This window comes from Ranitomeya imitator, chromosome 4, assembly GCF_032444005.1.
Source record: "Ranitomeya imitator isolate aRanImi1 chromosome 4, aRanImi1.pri, whole genome shotgun sequence".
Lineage (NCBI taxonomy): Eukaryota > Metazoa > Chordata > Amphibia > Anura > Dendrobatidae > Ranitomeya > Ranitomeya imitator.
The window spans coordinates 513066299-513087067 of NC_091285.1; the positions used below are offsets into that span (position 1 = coordinate 513066299).

At 41.8% G+C, this 20769-nt stretch overlaps 1 protein-coding gene across 4 annotated transcripts in view; it reads left to right on the forward strand.

Annotated features, from left to right (window-relative positions):
* TM6SF1 (transmembrane 6 superfamily member 1) overlaps positions 1 to 20769 on the forward strand; it is a 148668-nt gene that overhangs the window by 58184 nt on the left and 69715 nt on the right. For all 4 annotated transcript variants that reach the window (XM_069766091.1, XM_069766092.1, XM_069766090.1 and 1 more), the window contains 2 exons: positions 5550 to 5653; positions 14895 to 14977. In XM_069766091.1, the coding sequence (XP_069622192.1) occupies positions 5550 to 5653; positions 14895 to 14977 (187 nt within the window). The remainder of the gene's footprint in view (positions 1 to 5549; positions 5654 to 14894; positions 14978 to 20769) is intronic.

Consider the following 20769-nt stretch of genomic DNA (forward strand, 5'->3'; position numbering starts at 1 on the left):
CTCTAGACTGCCCAACTCCTCCTCCAGACCAGGAAGCCTATAGCTAAGGGAGGCTCCCCTGAATCCGGGTCCTGGGCTCCCCCTTCTGGCCTGAATTCAGATTGTGTTGAATGTGAGTGCCTTACCTGGTAAAGAGAATCCTCCTTGCTTCCAACTGTGATACCACCCTCCCCGAAAGGAAGGCAACATCACTGTAACAACCGGTTACCTGGGGTGTTACACAAAAAGTATATGAATATACTGTATGCACTACATTTTATGCTTGCATTGGATGCATGAAGAAGCTTTTCCATATTTAGAGCACGTGGCTTATAGCTGTGCAGGGATTTCCATTCTTTTCAACGACTGCTAATGACCAGAGTATCTGTTCTATAGTATAGACCAGTGATGGTGAACCTTTTAGAGTGCCCAAACTGCAACCCAAAACTCACTTATCACAAAGTGCCAACATGGCAATTTAACCTCAATACTGAAGTTGTATTTTAGAAAAAAAAAAACTCATGCAGAGAGCAGGCGGGGGCAGCAGAGAGCAGGCAGGGGTAGCAGAAGAAGGCAATGAGAGCAGCCACAGACAGAAGCAGGGGTGCCAAACTGCAGATATAAAGGAATATGCTTCCTTTCCTGGTATACGTTCTCTATTATATGCCCCTCATCCTGGTATGTACACTTTCATCCTGGTATATGCACCCTCATACTGTTATATTAACCCGCATCCTAGAATATGCACCCACATTGTGGTATATGCTCTCCCCCACCCATCCTGGTATATGCACCCTCATCCTGGTATATTAACCCACATCCTGGTATATGCTACCCCACTCATCCTGGTATATGCTCTCCCCCACCCATCCTGGTATATGCACCCCCATCCTGGTCTATGCTGTCGCACCCCCCCATCCTGATATATGCTCCCTCAATACTTGTATATGCCTCTCATCCCTGTGTATGCCCCAATCCTAGTATATAATCTCCCAATCTATGTACTTGACCCCCATCCATGTATGTGTTCCCCCAATTCCTGTATATGTCCAATATCCATGTATATATTCCCCCATCCTTGTATTTGCTCCCCCATCCTTGCATACAGTGAGTACGGAAAGTATTCATGCGCCTTTAAATGTTTCACTCTTTGTTTCATTGCAACAATTTGCTAAATTCAAAAAAGTTCATTTTTTTCATATTAATGTACACTCTGCACCCCATCTTGACTGAAAAAAACAGAAGTGTAGAAATGTTTGTAAATTTCATAAAAAAGAAAAACTGAAATATCACATGGTCATAAGCATTAAGACCCTTTGCTCAGACACTCATATTTAAGTCACATGCTGTCCATTTCCTTGTGATCCTCCTTGAGATGGTTCCACTTCTTCATTAGAGTCCAGCTGTGTTTAATTAAACTGATAGGACTTGATTTGGAAAGGCACACACCTGTCTATAAGACCTCACAGTTCACAGTGCATGTCAGACCAAATGAGAATCATGAGGTCAAAGGAACTGGTCAAGGAGCTCAGAGACAGAATTGTGGCAAGGCACAGATCTAGACAAGGTTACAGCAGAATTTCTACAGTACTCAAGGTTCCTAAGAGCACAGTGGCCTCCATAATCCTTAAATGGAAGAAGTTTGGGACCACCAGAAGTGTTCCTAGACCTGACCGTCCAGCCAATCTGAGCAATCACGGGAGAAGAGCCTTGGTGAGAGAGTTAAAGAAGAACCCCAAGATCACTGTGGCTGAGCTCCAGAGATGCAGTAGGGAGATGGGAGAAATTTCCACAAAATCAACTATCACTGAAGCCCTCCACCAGTTGGGCCTTTATGGCAGAGTGGCTCAACGGAAGCCTCTCCTCAGTGCAAAACATATGAAAGCCGCATAGAGTTTGCTAAAAGACACATGAACAACTCCCAGACTATGAGAAATAAGATTCTCTGGTCTGATGAGGCGAAGATAGACCTTTTTGGTGATAATTCTAAGCAGTATGTGTGGAGAAAACCAGCCACTGCTCATTACCTGCCCAATACAATCCCAACAGTGAAACATTGTGATCACCCTATTCGGTCTAACCTATACAAAATAGCAGAAACGAAGAGATCCAGAGGTAGATAAGATCAACAAAGCTTTATTAAAGACAAATATATATTAGTGCATTAGTGCACAAACACCCTAACATAAGGTGAGAGGCTGAATAGTAAGCTGTACATTATGAAAATAACAATACTAGTAAAAACCACCGCAAAGTAATACATATATCCTCATGTACTGTCTGGTATAACTCCAGCTGCCTAAGCATACATAAAGTGCATCAATATTATAAATGTATATATAACCAGAGACAGTACTGATAGCTACCTGCAGAAAGTTCAGCGTCCCACCTCACCCCAACGCGCGTTTTGCAACCAGCTTCTTCCGGGGCCGTCTTATGGCAGAGTGGCTCAACGGAAGCCTCTCCTCAGTGCAAGACATATGAAAGCTGCATAGAGTTTGCAAAAAAACACATGAACAACTCCCAGACTATGAGAAATAAGATTCTCTGGTCTGATGAGGCGAAAATAGACCTTTTTGGTGATAATTCTAAGCAGTATGTGTGGAGAAAACCAGGCACTGCTCATCACCTGCCCAATAAAATCCCAACAGTGAAACATGGTGGTAGCAGCATCATGCTATGGGGGTGTTTTTCAGCTGCAGGGACAGGACAACTGGTTGTCATTGAAGGAAACATAAAAGTGGCCAAGTACAAAGATATCCTGGATGAAAACCCCTTGCAGAGTGCTCTGGACCTCAAACTTGGCGGAAGGTTCACCTTCCAACAAGACAATGACCCAAAGCACACAGCTAAATAACAAAGGAGTGGCTTCAGAACAACTCTGTGACCATTCTTGACTGGCCCAGCCTGATCCCTGACCTAAACCCAATTGAGCATCTCTGGAGAGACCTGAAAATGGCTGTCCACCAACGTTCCCCATCCAACCTGAAGGAGCTGCAGAGGATCTGCAAGGAAGAATGGCAGAGGATCCCCAAATCCAGGTGTGAAAAACTGAGCAAAGGGTCTGAATACTTATGTCCATGTGATATTTCAGTTTTTCTTTTTTAATAAATTTGCAAAAATTACTACATTTGTTTTTTTTTTCAGTCAAGATGGGATGCAGAGCGTACATTAATGAGAAAAAAATGAACTTTGAATTTAGCAAATATTTGCAATGAAACAAAGAGTGACAAATTTAAAGAGGTACAAATACTTTCCATACCCACTGTATGCTTCCCCAATCCATGTCTATACCCCATCCTTGTATCTGCTTCCCCATCAGGTTATAGTCCCTTCATCCTGGTATATATTCCCAAATCTTGTATATACTCTCATCCTTGTATATGCCCCCATCCTGGCATATGTCCCCAATCCTGATATATGTTCCCCCATCCTTGTATATGCCCTTCATCCTGTTATATAGCTCTGGCAAAAATTAAGAGACCACCACATCAAAACCCTGTCATGGGCAGCCCAATCTCCAGACCTGAACCCCATTGAAAACCTCTGGAATGCAATCAAGAGGATGATGGATAGTCACAAGCCATCAAACAAAGAAGAACTGCTTACATTTTTGCACCAGAAGCAGTGTGAAAGACTGGTGGAAAGCATGCCAAGACGCATGAAAGCTGTGATTAAAAATCATGGTTATTCCACAAAATATTGATTTCTGAGCTCTTCCTGAGTTAAAACAGTATTGGTTTTTCTAAATGATTATGAACTTGTTTTCTTTGCATTATTTGAGGTCTGAAAGCAGTGTTTGTTTGTTTTTATTTTGACCATTTTTCTTTGTCAGAAAAAAAAATACAAACTGTATTGCTTGGAAATTCGGAGACATGTCAGAAGTTTATAGAATAAAAGAACAATTTACATTTTACTAAAAAATATACCTATAAAGAGAAAAATCAGACAAACTGAACATTTTGCAGTGGTCTCTTAATTTTTGCCAGAGCTGTATATGCCCTTATCCTGGTATATGTGCCTCCAACCTGGTATATGTCCCCCATGATTTTATATGCGCCCGCATCCTGGTATATATCCCCCATCATTGTACATGTCCCGAACTTTGTCAATCTAATCGACTCCCTCTCCACCAGTGATTAGCTGCTTTCTGTCTATGCATAGTTAGTGGCACAGGCAGACATAGGTAAAACTCTTCAGTGAGAGGACTAGCAGAGTTGCAGCAGATAAAACAATGATTTTATCAAAACAGCAAATAGACCAGTAAATAACCAAGCTTTAGAATTTGGGTCTCTGCCCCTATTTTATGCTGCTCTAAAGTTGGTAAATGCGGTGACAGGATACTGGATTAATTAAATAGGCAAATCATGTGTTTTTAATCTGCTCTGATGGATTTATTATTATGTTATAGCAGTTAAGGAAATAAATTAACATAATATGATCAGGAATGTAACAGTAGAAAAACATTAGTGTCGCACTCCTCAATGAATACTTTGAGTTATATGTTAGAACATGAAAGCCTTAAAATAATTTGGGTCTCCTTCAAGAAGCACTCCTCCTCCCATCAAAATTTTTATCCTCATAATATATTGAAGTCATCATATTATATAGCACTGTGTACTTACAATTGCTCATTCTTCCTTTCTTCCCAGTTCATTTTTTTCTTTTCCATTAGGTCTGTGACATCACATGATTAATAACTGACCAGCTGAATCCGTCTATGCTCTGTGTAGAAAGAGGAGGTCAATTTTTCTTGTGTGAGTCATGAGTCACTGCAAAAGTTCCTGGCAGTGGAGAGGAGCGGTGTAGCTGGGTCAGGAGTTCATGAGGGGAATCATAAATGCAGGGAAGAGAGACTTCCTGTTTCTACATAGAGCAGAGAAAAGAGAAGAATTAGCTGGGTAGAAAGGCAAAATGAGCAATTGTAAGTACACAGTGCTATATAATATGATAATTGCAATACACTGAGGATAAAAACTTTGATGGGAGAGGAGGAGGAGTTCTTTAATACACAAGTATATCGCATTGCACACAGTGATGTCACTATAGATACATAATGCACCCAGTGATGTCACATAACATGAATAATGCACATACTAATGTCATAATATTAAGATAATGTGCACTTTGAAGTTATAGCACAACTATATTATGTATAGTGATCTCATAGCATAAAAAGTCACTATATACCTAATAGTTCACAGCATAATGATATCACTTGTAGGAATAATATACACATGATGGCACAGTATATATGCATGAGTCTCCTTTTTGGAACTTATAACAGGATCTCATTCAGTTTTCTACACTCCCTTCCATGACAATCACTAGCTACACATTCTGTCTATGTGGAAATAACTTATAAGCCAACTTAGTTGTTTGGCCCCGTGGCTACTTCTATGCCTGGTATCCTGGTAGCTAAGCTCAAAGCTATGATTTTCATAGACATTTTACTGCTGAGCTGGCACCTGAGGCATAAGCATTATGTGAGGCTGTAACTTTCCATCTTATTAGAGCATATGTGTTAAATATAAATAGCCATTTACCTTGTATACTTTTTTTCCCCATAGACTGAGCCCTATCTGAATACAGCACATGCTCATATGATCTGTTACTGGGATGGCACTGCTCACTACTTGATGTATCTACTGATGGTGGCAGCAATTGCATGGGAGTAAGTGACTTTGACAATAATCATTTGTCTTTATTTTGTCATAATCAACCTGGGGGCAGATTTTCAGCTTCTGTACAAGGTCTAAGGGTTAGCACTTCTCCTTGGGTAGAGTGACATGCCAGCCATGACATGCCAATGTAAGGAGACTTAGTTGCCGTGCAATGCTCTTCTGGGTAATTAAATATGCAACTTGTCTCTTCAGAGAGGAAGAGGACTAGACCTCTATAGCACCACCTGTTGGAAGCAGCATGACATAGGGTATACGTGAGTTCCGTGACCTGGAAAAAATTCCCCCAATCCCCTTAAACAGGCCCTATAACCATCGAAAGAATAAACTTCTATCATACACAAAACAGACTGAGACATATGTTGGATTTAATTGGCCACAGCAGCCATTTTATTAAATGAAAGATAACATAACTTTTATAACAACCCAGAATAGGAGGGGCGGTCCTTGAAGCCCCAAAGTTATAAAACTCAGCATCCCAAAATTCCACAATGTTCAGCCCAGGATGAGTCTTACCCCCAGCCGTAAAGCACCAGTTCAGGGATAGCTAACAACCAATCCTGGTCCACCGAACCCACCCCCATGCCAGGGGCCCATAAATCCACCTCACGCGGGATAACCGTACCGCGCCTTGTTAAATTCTCTTATGGGGTCCAGGACCTCTCAAGATCCACCCCATTGAACCACCATTTACCATTTCCACTGACTTCGAGGACCTCCACCCCCGCCAAACTGCCGTGACAATAACCTAACAGCATTCACAGAACAAAATAAATACATTTAAACGCCTCTTAAAACAGAACCCGAAACCTCGTGGGGACTTCCCCCCCATTGCCCTAATCAAAAAAGGGAGGTTGGGCGGGAGATTCCTCACTTGTCACGCAGGCACCTAAAATGGATGCCTGCGTGAGGAGCGTGCCCCTTTTTATGTGCCCCCTCCCCACAGTCCCATAGTTACACCCCCTTCATTCAAAATATGCCCCTTAAGCCACCCCTCAAATTCCAGTTAACCCTTGCCTCTGTACCCCAGCTCCAGCTCCCCAGGTCCCACATAACCCCGTCATGGCGGCCTCCCCTTAAGTGCCGTGGGCCCCCCAGTACGGCCTTTCTATCCTACAAGTCACTATTGATCCTTTACCGAGCCTTGCAATATGACTTAAGATAGTCAAATCAGATCTCGTACATTGCACTTATGAGGGGCAATACCTGAAACACCATGTCTGCAAACTGAGATTCTGTTTGGCTTTATGCTAAGTCATATTGCAAGGCTCGTTAAAGGGTTAATAGTATCTTATAGGATCGCTGCCTCCAGCAGGTGGCGCTATAGAGTTTTAGTCCCCTTCCTCTCTGAAGAGACAATTTGCATATTCAGCTTCTGGATGGAAACAGACAGGGGTCAAATTAATGCTTTTAACAACCATTAACTCTTAGTAGCGGTCATAGGATGAAGGAAGTGACAGACTTTTTACGGAGGAGGTGAAAACCAGTTAGCAACCAACAGGACGAGACCAGAACATTGCTTTACACGAGTTTCACACACCAGCTGTGATTTCTATAACTGGTTTGGAGAAATGGCTGGATTCCACCCAACGCTATGGAGTCGGAAAACCAAAGTTCCAACGCCGTCTCCTTTATATTACCACAATCAGACTCTGGTTCCTTCATAAATTAACTAATAATTAGAAGCAAAGGAAAACAGGGAACTCACCATGCTTTTGATAGAAATCACACCGCACAATAATGGATGGGTACCTATCCTGCTGGTGATGCCCAGCCAGTAGACGAGTAATGGAAGATGGATACGGCACAACCAGCCAGTTAATACAATCAAATTCTTAATTTAACCCCTTAGTGACCGAGCCAAATTTTTGAAATCTGACCAGTGTCAATTTTTGTGGTAATAACTCTGCAACGCTTCAACAAATCCCAGTGATTTTGAGATTGTTTTTTCGTGACACATTATACTTTATGATAATGGTAAATTTAGTTCAACATTTTTTGTGTTCATTTATAAAAAAAATCAAAAATTTGAGAAAAATGTTAAAAAATTAGCAATTTTCTAAATTTGAATGATTATCCCTTTAATCCAGATAGTCATACAAGAGCAAACCATTAATAAATAACATTTCCCACATGTCTGCTTTACATCAGGACCATTTGTAAAATGTTATTTTATTTTGTTAGCATTTTAGGAGGTTTAAAAATGTAGCAGCAATTTTTCATTTTTTCAAAGAAATTTACAAAATTTATTTTTTTAGGGACTTATCCATGTTTGAAGTGACTTTAGGGGTACCATATATTGGGAAACCCCCAAACGTGATACCATTTTAAAAACAGCACCCCTAAACATATTGAAAACTGCTGTCAGGTAGTTTATTAACCCTTCAGGTGCTTTACAGGAATTAATGCAAATTGGTATGACAGAAATGAAAATGTGTATTTTTACCACCTAAATGTTGCTAACTTCTAAACCGATTACTACAGCCGTCAGACTCTAAGGCCGCTATTTGGTCATGAATTGCCATGGCAAACATCAGGACCGCAAAATCATGATCTGAGGGCACCAATTGGGATAAAGAGGAAGCCCCCACACTCTGTTAACCATTTATAATGATGTAGTCACTATTGACAGCAGCATCTAAGGGGTTAAACAGATTTAGAAGGTGCAAATACTGATCGTGGCTGGTGCAGCAAGTTGTCAGCTATAGTGTACAGCCGACAGATGATGGATTGTCATCTGTATGGGGATACTATTCTCTTATATCTAAGGTCAGTTAAAAGACGTATTGGCGGTCATTAAGGGGTTAAAAATCAGTCCTCATCTGAACATCACTCTAGCAATTTTGTATCAGACATCTCAAGCTCCAGCCTTCCCAAAAAAATGCAACATAGGGAGGGGGGCAGGAGAGTCGGAGAAAGACATTCGAAAGCGCTATCCAATGAGAAACACAAAGAGGAACTATTACCACTAGAAATTAACCTTCAGAGTGTGCTGATATTATCTCCTACCATTCCAACCACCACCCAAGTAGAAGTTCTGGCAAAGTGTCTACATTTTATACCTTGTCAGAATTTCGATTTGTTTCAAACTATGAAAGATGTTAATACATTTGCTCACCTATTAACCATTAAGAATAATTTTTTCTCTGAGTGTGGTTCCAAGATAGTTGCTACTGACTGCAGTCCCATCAATTAAAAAAAATGCTTTTCCACTTCAATAAGAGAATAGAATGTTCTCCTCTCATTACAACATATTTAGACAAAAGCATATCATTAGGAGTTATCAATAATAAATCCGAAAAATATCTGTTGCCTTATTACCCTATCTCCCCAGTATTTCATGGGATACACAAAACTCACAAAGGAATTTTTCCTCCTCCCTTACATCCTATAATCTCAGTTATTGGATCTCTAAACAAGGGTTTAAGTTAGTGGCTTGATTAATGTTGATTATGATAATTTTAGGATAGCTTAAGGATATATCATCTGTATTACAGGTATTTGATAAATTTCAGAGGAAGAATGAAAAATCTTTCTTAACATGTAATGGGATCAATCTTTATTCAGTCATTTCTTATTCTTTTGATATATTAGCCATAGAGTATCAATTTTAACATGTATAGTGCTTATTCCATTGAATTAAAACTATTCTTACAGTTTTGGGTATCTATTACATCACAATTATTTTATGTTTGATTCTGATTTTTTTCTGCAAATTGAAAGAGCCCCAATGGTTTCAAAAATTTCCCCATGTTTAGATATTTTATTTATGGCTTGGAGGGAAGAATTTTTTATTTTCAATATTCAAAATCCTTTTTTTTCCCCACATATAATCTGGTATGGCTGTTATGTTGACGATCTCCTTCTCGTTTGGACTGGGCATTTGTCAGCCATCCCAATTTTTATTTCATATTTAAACTCTAATGATTTCAATCTTCACTTTACTTGTGGTATTCCAAGCAATAAGATTTCCTTTTTAGACTAAGTGGTAATCCATTATCGGGTACGGTAACATGTATGTTTAGAAAAAATTATGCTGGTAACACAATTCTGCATTCTATAAGTTGTCACACCAAACACACCATCAATGCGATTCCAAAGGGGGAATTTACAAGAGCTAGCTGTATATGTTCGGATGATTCTGCCAGAAGGAGCAGTCATCAGCGATAGATTACATGCCAGAGGGTAAAATCATTCTAAAATTCCTAAAGCATTTAATAATGCTCAATTGAAATCCAGAAATGAAATGCTGCACAAAAATAAATCTGGTAAGATCAATTCAATTACATATTAAAAATATAATTCTTAAATACCTGCCAGTAGTGAATCAAGTTGATGTTCTCTGACAGGTAGTCAGCGTGTAGCCAAAAGAAGATGCTTTATTGGTAATATGTTATCTCCTAGCATGGTATGTCAACCTAAAACCGGCACTAATTAGCTTACGGTAAATGGTTTTTACAAGTCTTCTGGTGTTAGATGCAATGTATGCAAATTTGCTGAAAACAAAAAAAAATGTTTCCTCTTCCCAGCGCGTTAGAATATAAAATCAATATTTTTATTAATTTTGATTCAGATCACGTAGTTTATTGCATTGTCTATAATGTTTGCAAATTACGCTACATAGGTTGCGCTACCAAGAAAAAAAAATCCATAGCTGTGGAGCAGTAAAACTCTTAATTTAATGGGGGGTGCGCCTCATAGTCCAGATGTACCTGCTCTGGATGTGGTGAGGAGGTGGGAGAGTGGCACAAGTGGAGAAGCAGAGGTGGAGCAGCGGGTCACAGGAGGCAAGAGCCGGCAGCTGTGGCTTACTCCTGTGCCCACTGCTAAAGAGAAATGAATATTCACTGCATTCCACACCCATGGGTGTAGAGGGCCGTGAATATTCATTTCTGTTTATTAGCATCCTGGTATGATTGGACCCCGTCCTGGTATGGATGGTCCCATCCCCATCCTGGTGTGATTGGCCCCCATTCCCATCCTGGTATGCAGGGCCCCATCAGAAAAACATTAAAAAAACAAAAAAATTACACTTACCTTCCCACGCTCCCTCTCAGCATCTTGCTCCGGTGTCAGCAGCTGCTTTATGCTTGTACGCAGCACAAGCCATGGACATCATGCACTGCTTACAAACCAAGGACAGCTGCGAGAATACTCACTGTTCTGCACACCAGTACTATGTGCATGGAGGTCAGTAAGTATTTAGTAGTGAGCACAGTGTCAGCTGCAGGCTTCCTGCAGCTGCCTGTCTGTCATGTGTCCCTGCTACTAAAGGGAATGAATATTCAATGCTCTCCACTCCCATAGGCGTGGAATGCAGTGAATATTCATTCCCATTAATAGTGGCACACGTGAGGATAGGGGACCATATATACCAGGATGGGGGATGGTAAGTACAGAATTGACCACATTTTTTGCTTCAAATTTTTTTTCTAATTTCCTCCTCCAAAACCTAGGTGCGTCTTGTAGTCCAAAAAATATGGTATATCCCATTTAGAAAAATTAGTCACACTTGTCAAACACTATGTTTATAAAGGCACGGATGATTGACCTCGTGGAGATCAAAACATCCAACACCGCGGAGACACCATCACGTGTTTCTCAACGCAGTGATCCAGAACACTGCCCCCAAATATGCAAATGCAAGTAGAGGAGCTGCGGAGACACCATCACGTGTTTCTCAACGCAGGCAGTGAATAGCCAGGCCTTTCACCGGGAAGGAACAACCAAGGGAAGGGCAGCATCCAATAAAGGAAAACCACCTATGCCAAGCATGGTATCCATCCACAGACAGCTGTTTCGGGGTTTTTGCCCCTCATCAGTGTGGAGTAGGAAACTGGCTATCAGGAGCAGTGCCTAGTAGAAAGTCTATAAAGGCACAGATGATTGACCTCGTGGAGATCAAAACATCCAACACCGCGGAGACACCATCACGTGTTTCTCAACGCAGTGATCCAGAACACTGCCCCCAAATATGCAAATGCAAGTAGAGGAGCTGCGGAGACACCATCACGTGTTTCTCAACGCAGGCAGTGAATAGCCAGGCCTTTCACCGGGAAGGAACAACCAAGGGAAGGGCAGCATCCAATAAAGGAAAACCACCTATGCCAAGCATGGTATCCATCCACAGACAGCTGTTTCGGGGTTTTTGCCCCTCATCAGTGTGGAGTAGGAAACTGGCTAGGTGGTTTTCCTTTATTGGAAAACCGCTGTCTGTGGTGCTGTCCCAGTTGGTGACAGACGCTCCATGCGGCTCCTCCGGTACCACGCTGGTGTATGAGCACTGCAGATTGGACATACATGACGACGGTGTTTCTGTAGGAGCAGGAACCCTGTGACGTAGACCAGTAAGGCCATGTTCACACAGTGCGTTTTTTTCTGCAGAACCGCAGCGTTTTTGCCGCTGCGGTTCCGCAGCTGTTTTCCATGCAGGGTACAGTACAATGTACCCTATGGAAAACAGGAACCACTGTGCACACGATCCTGAAATTCAGAAAAAAAGCCGCGCTGAATAGCTGCGGGAAAAAAGAAGTACCATGTCACTTCTTTTTTCGGAGCCGCAGCGGTTCTGCACCCATAGACCTCCATTGTGAGGTCAAACCCGCAGTAAAACCCGCAGATCAAAAATATATCTGCGGGTTTTATTGCGGTTTGTGGTGCCGAACCGCTGCAGCAGGAAGTGCGGGGAAGCGGGCGGAAGTGCGTGGGCGGAGTGTGGCTGCCCCGATCCCACCCCCCCATGCTCCGATGCCCCCCCATGCTCCGATGCCCCCCCGTGCTCCGATGCCCCCCCCGTGCCCTAATCTCCCCCCCTTATACTTACCGGGACTCCCGGTGTCCGTTCGGCCGTCTTCTCCCTGGGCGCCGCCATCTTGCAAAATGGCGGGCGCATGCGCAGTGCGCCCGCCGAATCTGCCGGCCGGCAGATTCGTTCCAAAGTGCATTTTGATCACTGAGATATAACCTATCTCAGTGATCAAAATAAAAAAAATAGTAAATGACACCCCCCCCCTTTGTCACCCCCATAAGTAGGGACAATAAAAAATTAAGAATTTTTTTTTTTCCACTAAGGTTAGAATAGGGTTAGGGTTAGGGTTAGGGGTAGGGTTAGGGGTAGAGTTAGGGGTAGGGTTAGGGGTAGGGGTAGGGTTAGGGTATTTTCAGCCATTTTAACCCTAAAAAACTTCCTAGAAAACACACAGACTCTGCATAGAAAACTGCATAAAAAACGCATCAAAAACGCATCAAAAAACGCACCAAAAAAGCACCAAAAAAAGGACCTGCGTTTTCTGCAAAGAGCTGCGGTTTTTAGTCCTGAAAAAAAGGATGGAAATCAGGAACGTGTGAACATACCCTAAGAGGTGCTAAAAGGACCAGCGCATTTTGGAAAACAAACGGTTTCCTTCATCAGGGATGGTCCTATTTATAGCATGGCTGCTTTAAATACTTAAGTTAATGCCTCTCAGGTGTTAATTAATGAAATGCGAATAATTCCACCTCGCTATTCAACCCTCTTGGTTTATGCCAATCCAATTGGAAAATTCAACGGTTCTCAGCCCATAACATCTGCTTAATATAGTCGCCCCTTCGCCAATATTTATGTATGATTTGTATATCCATTACTACTGTAACCTGTGCAGAGCCCCCATAATGTTATAAGAAATGCTTTGATAGAGCATGACCATCAAATTTCTTATTGATGTGACCGGGATGTTCAATAATCCTTAAATTCATGGGACGTTTTGTGTGTCCAATATATAATTTGCTGCAGGGGCAGTATCTTCCTACCTTGGCTAACCAATGTCCCTAGAAGCCAATGTCAATATATGAGCCAAAGTGTACTTCATGGGAGATGACCAAGGAGGACACCATTGTTGAAAAAAAATCATAAAAAAGCCAGACTGGAAATTACCAAACTACATATTGACAAGCAACAAAGCTTCTGGAAGGATGTCCTATAGAAAGATGAGACAAAAATGGAACTTTTTAGCAAAGCACATTAGCTCTATGTTCACAGACTTAAAATGAAGCATATCAAGAAAAGAACACTGTCCCTACTGTGAAACATGGAGGAGGCTGTTATGTTCTGGGGCTGCTTTGCTGCATCTGGCACAGGGTGTCTAGAATCTGTGCAGGGTGCATTGAAATCTCAAGACTATCAAGGGATTCTAGAGAGAAATGTGCTGCCCAGTGTCAGAAAGTTTGGTCTCAGTCGCAGGTCATGGGTCTTGCAACAGGATAATGACCCAAAACACACAGCTAAAAACACCCAAGAATGGCTAAGAGGAAAACATTGGACTATTTTGAAGTGGCCTTCTATGAGCCCTGACTTAAATCCTATTGCGCATCTTTGGAAAGAGCTGAACATGCCGTCTGGAAAAGGCAACCTTCAAACACAACTGGAGCAGTTTGCTTTTGAGAAATGGGGCAAAATACCTGTTGAGAGGTGCAGAAGTCTCATTAACAGTTACAGGAATCGTTTGATTGCAGTGATTGCCTCAAAAGGTTGTGCAACAAAATATTAAGTTAAGGGTACCATCATTTCTGTCCAGGTCTATTTCATGAGTTTTATTTTTTTTTTTTTTAATTCTGTGGAAGCATGGCTGAAAAGCAATGTCTGACTTTCATTTGTTCATTTTTATATTTTTTATTTATTACTTTTGTCAGATTCAAGTTATGTCTGTGACCATTGTGGGTTTTTCTGTCATTAAATGAGGGGTACCAACAATTTTGACCACGTGTGTATGTTGGATGCACAAAATGCCCCATGAATATAAGGATTAATGAACATCTCCGTAACATCAAGAAGAAATTTGATGTTCATCCTCTATCAAAGCATTTCTTAGAACATCATGGGGGTCTTCTTCCTCTCTGAAGAGGCAAATTGCATATTTAATTTCCCAGAGGAGCACTACAAGGCTAAAAGTCTTCTCAACTTGGCATGCCAGGCTTGACACTCTGCAAGGTGAAACGTCACCCCTTGGATAGCACACTTGGAGTGAAATGTTTTGTAGAATTTACGAATTGCTGTAAATACAATATCATAGTGTCAACCTTTGGAGTCTTCCGTGGCACAATGATGCATCATCTTGCACCCCATAAAAAGCTGATCAAGAATATCTTCTAAATATCCATTTTATTATAAAGCAACATTGGTAGCAGAATACATGAATTTTACAATATATGTTTTTGAAATGAACAATGCGTCTCTTACAACCTTCTTATGTCCAACAGTCAGAACTACAGAATAATTGGCCTTTACTGGGTAGGATCCATTATAATGACTATGATTGTATTTATTCCTGGAAGTATTGTTGGTAAGTAATACACATAATCCTTATATCTTATCTTTGTTCATCCATCTTACAAAACCATAGTCTAGAAAGATAGAACAGTTAGGGTATGTTCACACTATTGTTTTCAGGTGAATTTGGAGTGGGTCCACACTGAAACCCACCTGAAAAAGAGCCGATATACACTTAAAAGAATTAACACATTCATGTATATGTAAAAATGACTTGCTGTTCATATTTTCAGGCTTTTGAGCAACTTTTAAACGCTAGAGGTTTGGAAAGACACCAAGTGGTTACAAGAAATGAGCTGACAATTCTTGGGGCATTTTCCCTCTGAAGATGCTTTACATTTTCCAAAAATAGTCAATGGGATGGCTCAATTGACACCCGGAAGATACCCCTACATATTTTGAGCGTTTTATCTTAAAAAAACCCTCTGATGCTCAAAAACATTGAAAAAGTGCTCAGGAAATAACAATTTTTTTTTTAATAAAAAAACAAATGTTTTTGGCTGTCTAAAAGGATATTGTGTGAACATACCCTTAGCCCTAAGCTGGTCATACAGTTGATAACCTAAGGTCACGTGCACGTGTTGAGTCAGATTGCCTGAAAAACTGATGTCCCAGCCTATGATTGGTGCTCTAAGAGCATCGATCATAGGATGGTGCCTGGACCCGCTCTGTGTGATTGACGATTACATTGATCAAACCAATCACAGGGCACAGCCGCGTGTGACCACCAGTGACCTGCCTAGGATCAGAACTGTAAGAGCTCTGATCCTAGGCTGGTGCCTGGCAACGCCAGCATCACCTCAGCCAGCTCTGATTGGTGCAATCGACGACATCGATTGCACCAATCACAGGACAAAGACGCAGTGTGACCACTCTGTGATCTGTATTTGACTGCCCTGCACGTCCTCACAGTAGCTGAGGATTTTTACAGGGCGATCATGCAATTGGATCTGCACTGTGCTGGGCTTTGTGGTGCCAAAGAAGCCTGTGACACCACAATCGCTCACTTCTGCCAAAGAAGAAAGAACAGAGAAGAAAGAACAGAGAAGAAAAGAGAAGACATCTGTAAGAAGATCCCTGTCTGATCTCTCCTCCACCCCAATCCCCCTACCTCTCCCCTCACAGAAGAAGGAAGAGAGGAGGAAGAAAGAAGACACCTGTAAGATTTTTGATCCCTGCCTAATCTCTCCTCTTCCACCCTTCCCCCTCTTTTTACCCCCCTCCACACCTCCTTTGCACCACCACCAGGCACACATCCAGCAGCTGCCGAGAATTGAATATTAACACAGTACACTGATCAGCACTTGTGCCCGCTGTTTTACACTTTTTTTCATTGACTTTTTTTCCCCAGTTGCTGCTTTTTTTCTTTTATCTTTTTGTTTTAAAAAAAAGTCTACACCAAGCAGTCACACACACACACACACACACACACCTGAATAAAGTAGTGATACAAACATCCCATGCATAAGAAAATGTTGTCCCGCTCGTCACAAAAACACTATTCAGTGGAGGAGGCATACTCTTCCCCTGCCTCTCACTGACAGATCCTGAAGAAGCCAGAACGTTGACAATATTGGAGTGTTGATGTTTTATACAACACTCCAGTGTTCTGAATGGTCTTGGCCCAGAAACGTTTTTGAGGCCACCCACAAATTCCTGCATTACAATGATAATCCCCGAAATTACCCCAACTTTGACTGTCTGTCCAAAGTTGGGCCGGTCATCGAACACTTCAACAGAAATGTATGTGACCTAAAGTGACATCTGCATGGACGAGTCCCTAAATAATTTCAAGGGGAGGCTCAAATTCCGTCAGTGATCCAAAAAAAGAAGAAAAAAACGGCTTGCACTCACCAGGCCCGACGAACAATACTTATCTTTATTAAGATATGTGCACTAAATTCAGGGAGAATGTGCTGAATGTAGGATGACAGCTGTTTCGCGCACACCGCGCTTCCACTGATCCCGATGGCATGGGGGAAATGAGGTAACCACTTATACAAATGTACACCCCTCCCACCTCATGACACCATACATAATCACTCCTCTTATACAAAATGTGAATACATATCATTAAAAACATAGCTTAAAAACGATACAGCTTAATCTTTTTGTTAAGAGAACAAAAGAAAAAAAAACAAAAAGACAAAACACAAGAGGAAGGTCACTAGATATGACATCAATTATGACGAATCAGGTAATAAAAAAACGACATGTCAAGTCTCTCATTCAGGCCCATAGGGCCAACAGGCTTTGTCTTTTGTGCTTGGCCATAGTGCCTTCCAATTTGATGACCTGTGGTATATACAGGAGGAGGGTACTGCCATGGGTACATCGGTCTCTTGTACCCTGGCTAACCTCTTCTTAGCTGTCTTTGAGCAAAAGTTTATCTATTCCATCCAAAACCCATTTCTTAAGTATATCCAGCTTTACATTAGGTATGTCGATGACATATTGATTATTTGTGATGGTGACAATGAGGTTTTTTCTCAGTTTGTTGAGTATCTGGGATGTGTGAACACCATGAATATGAGGTTACATCCCATTTCGGAGGTGCGACTTTAGATTTCTTGGACGTTAAAGTTGTCCAGACAAGGGTTTTTCGCAAACCGACCTCCACGAATTCGCTGCTTCATTACAACAGTGCACATCCACAATATATCAAACATTCTTTACCTTATAGCCAATTTCTCAGGGTTAAAAGGGCAAACAGTACACTGGCGGGTTTCAGGGAACAATCAACAGAGTTATATAAACGGTTCCAAAATCGAGGTTACCCATCCGCTGTCTTGGATACGGCTCTTGAAAAAATAGATTCTAATGAAATAAATCTCCCCTCCAATACAATGACGGAGCAGGATAGGGACACGGAGGACAAAAACGCTTTGTTTTTTCCTTTAAATTTGGTCCCATGGATCATTATATTAGATCCGTTATTAGGAAAAATTGGGATATTTTGAGCAGAGACAATGACCTATTGCAGAGAGCTAAGAATGGCCCTTTGTTTGCTAGCCGTCGGGGAAAAACTATAAGGGATTTACTGGTGCATAATCGGGTGCAATCCAAACAAACAAATTGGTTGACAGAAGGTGCCCCCGTAGGCAACTTTAGATGCGGACAGTGCAATTTTTACTCTCCTCACCTTACAGCAAAAGCCTTAAAAATTGGTCCAATAGATCATGTGGTACGTGAGTTAATCTCTTGTAAAACCATACACGTAGTGTACGCCATATTATGCCCTTGTGACTTTTATTATATCGGCAAGACTTACCGCCCCATATTTGTGAGAACATTTCAACTCGTTCCGCACGGGAAAGGGGGTTCCCCGCCTCATCAATCATGTTAGGCAGGCACACCATGGTGATATTAAATCGCTTTCATTTGTGGGATTGGAAAGGGTGTCTCTGCCACTGCGAGGTGGAAATCTAAATAGGTTGCTCCTAAGACGTGAGGCAATATGGATAATGTGTACAAATGCTGTTAGCTCTATGGGCCTGAATGAGAGACTTGACATGTTGGTTTTTTTATGACCTGATTCGTCATAATTGATAACATATCTAGTGACTTACCTCTTGTGTTTTGTCTTTTTGTTTATTTTTCTTTTGTTCTCTTTAGATTAAGCTGTATTGTTTTTAAACTATGTTTTTATGTATTCACATTTTGTATAAGGGGAGTGATTATGTATGATGTCATGAGGTGGGAGGGGTGTACATTTGTATAAGAGGTTACCTCATTTCCCCCATGCCATCGGGATCAGTGGAAGTGTGGTGTGCGCGAAACAGCCGTCATCCTACATTCAGCACGTTCTCCCTGAATTTACTGCACATGTCTTAATAAAGATAAGTATTGTTCGTCGGGCCTGGTGAGTGCAAGCCGTTTTTTACTTTCTTTTCTTCTTTTTTTGGATCATTAACTCTTTTATGCACCGTGAAGTGCCCCTTCATGGATGAGTGGGTATGAGTACTGGAGCAGCATTACAGGGCGCACCATAAGAGGTTCGCATTAGGCAGCAGTGTGGGTGCTACACCTTTTTTTCTTTTTTGGACATCAAATTCCGTCAGTACCTGCCCAGTAAAAGGGCCAGGTCTGGAATTACATTCTATAAGCTGTGTGAGACTACCTCAGTGTACACCCACGGGTTTAGTGTTTATGAAGGGAAGGACACCCAGATTGAACCCCCTGGATGCCCCCGTCCTGGAAGTGAGTGGGAAAATTGTGCAGGATTTGGTTCACCCACTGCTGGATCAAGCTTATCACCTCTATTTGAAATGTGGATAACTTTTATACCAGCATCCCACTGTTCAAGTCCCTCTCTGCGCGAGGCACCGCAGCCTGCGGTACTATCCGCAAAAATCAGAGAGGCCTCCCGAAAACGCTAATTGGGCAGATGCTCAGAAGTGGTGACAGCAGAGCCCAATGTAGCGACCACCTGCTGGTGGTCAAGACAAGAACAAGAGGGATGTCTTGATTAAGGCCCTGATATTTGGCAGTCTGGGCCCCAGGACTTCCGGAAATGAAGGTGCTCGTATTGTTCCAGGCCAACATTTCCCGGGGGAGGTCCTTCAAAGCGGAAAAAAAGGTAAGTCGCAAAAGAGGTGCCAGTGTGTTACAGAAGGGGATATGCAAGGACACCATTTATCAATACGACACCTGCCCCAATAAACCTAACCTGTGTATGAAAGAATGCTTCAGATTGTACAACACATCCATGGATTACTAAATTTATTTCTGACTTACACAACTGACATATGACAACCTGACAAACACTACACAACTCACGTATGCCACTACATTATAAAATTCACATACCATGAAACAGTAGATCAGTTCCAAAAAGGGGGTAGTTGTTGGGCATTGTCATTGTTTAGGCACATCAGGGGCACTGCAACCGTGACATGACACCCACAGACCATTCCATCAAAGTCTGCATTTAAAAACATCACGCCTTCCCTTCCGAGCCCCGATGTGCACCCAAATAGTAGTTTTCTCCCACATATGGGGTATCAGCGTACTCAGGACATATTGCACAACAACTTTTTGGGGTCCACTTTCCCCTGTTACTCTTGTGAAAATAAAAAAGTGGGGGCTAAAAGATGATTTTTGTGGAAAAAATATTTATTTTCACAGCTCTACGTTATAAACTTTTGTGAAACACGTGGAGTTTCAAAGTGCTCACCGCACATTTAGATAAGTTCCTTGGTGGTCTAGTTTACAAAATGTGGTTACTTGTGGGTGGTTTCCACTGTTTAGGCACATCAGGGGCTCTCCATATACGACATGGCGTCCAACCTCAATTCCAGCCAATTTTGCGTTGAAAAAGTCAAACAGCACTCCTGTCCCTTCCGAGCTCTGCCGTGCGCCCAACAGTGATTTTCTCCCACATGGGGTATCAGCGTACTCAGGACAAATCAAACAACTTTTGGGGTCCAATTTCTCCGGTTACCAATGGGAAGGTAATAAAAAATTGGGGGCTAAAAGATCATTTTTGTGAAAAAATATTTTTTATTTTCACAGCTCTACATTATAAAATTCTGTGAAGCACTTGGGGTGTGCAAAATGCTCACCACACATCTAGATAAGTTCCTCTGGGGGTCTAGTTTCCAAAATGAGGTCATTTGAAGGGATTTTCCACTGTTTAGGCACATTAGGGGCTCTCCAAGCGCGACATGGCGTCCGATCTCAATTCCAGCCAACTTTACGTTGAAAAAAATCAAAAGCTGCTCCTTCTCTTCCGAGCTCTGCCGTGCGCCTAAACAGTGGTTGTTCCCCATATATGGGATATCGACATGTTCATGAGAAATTGCA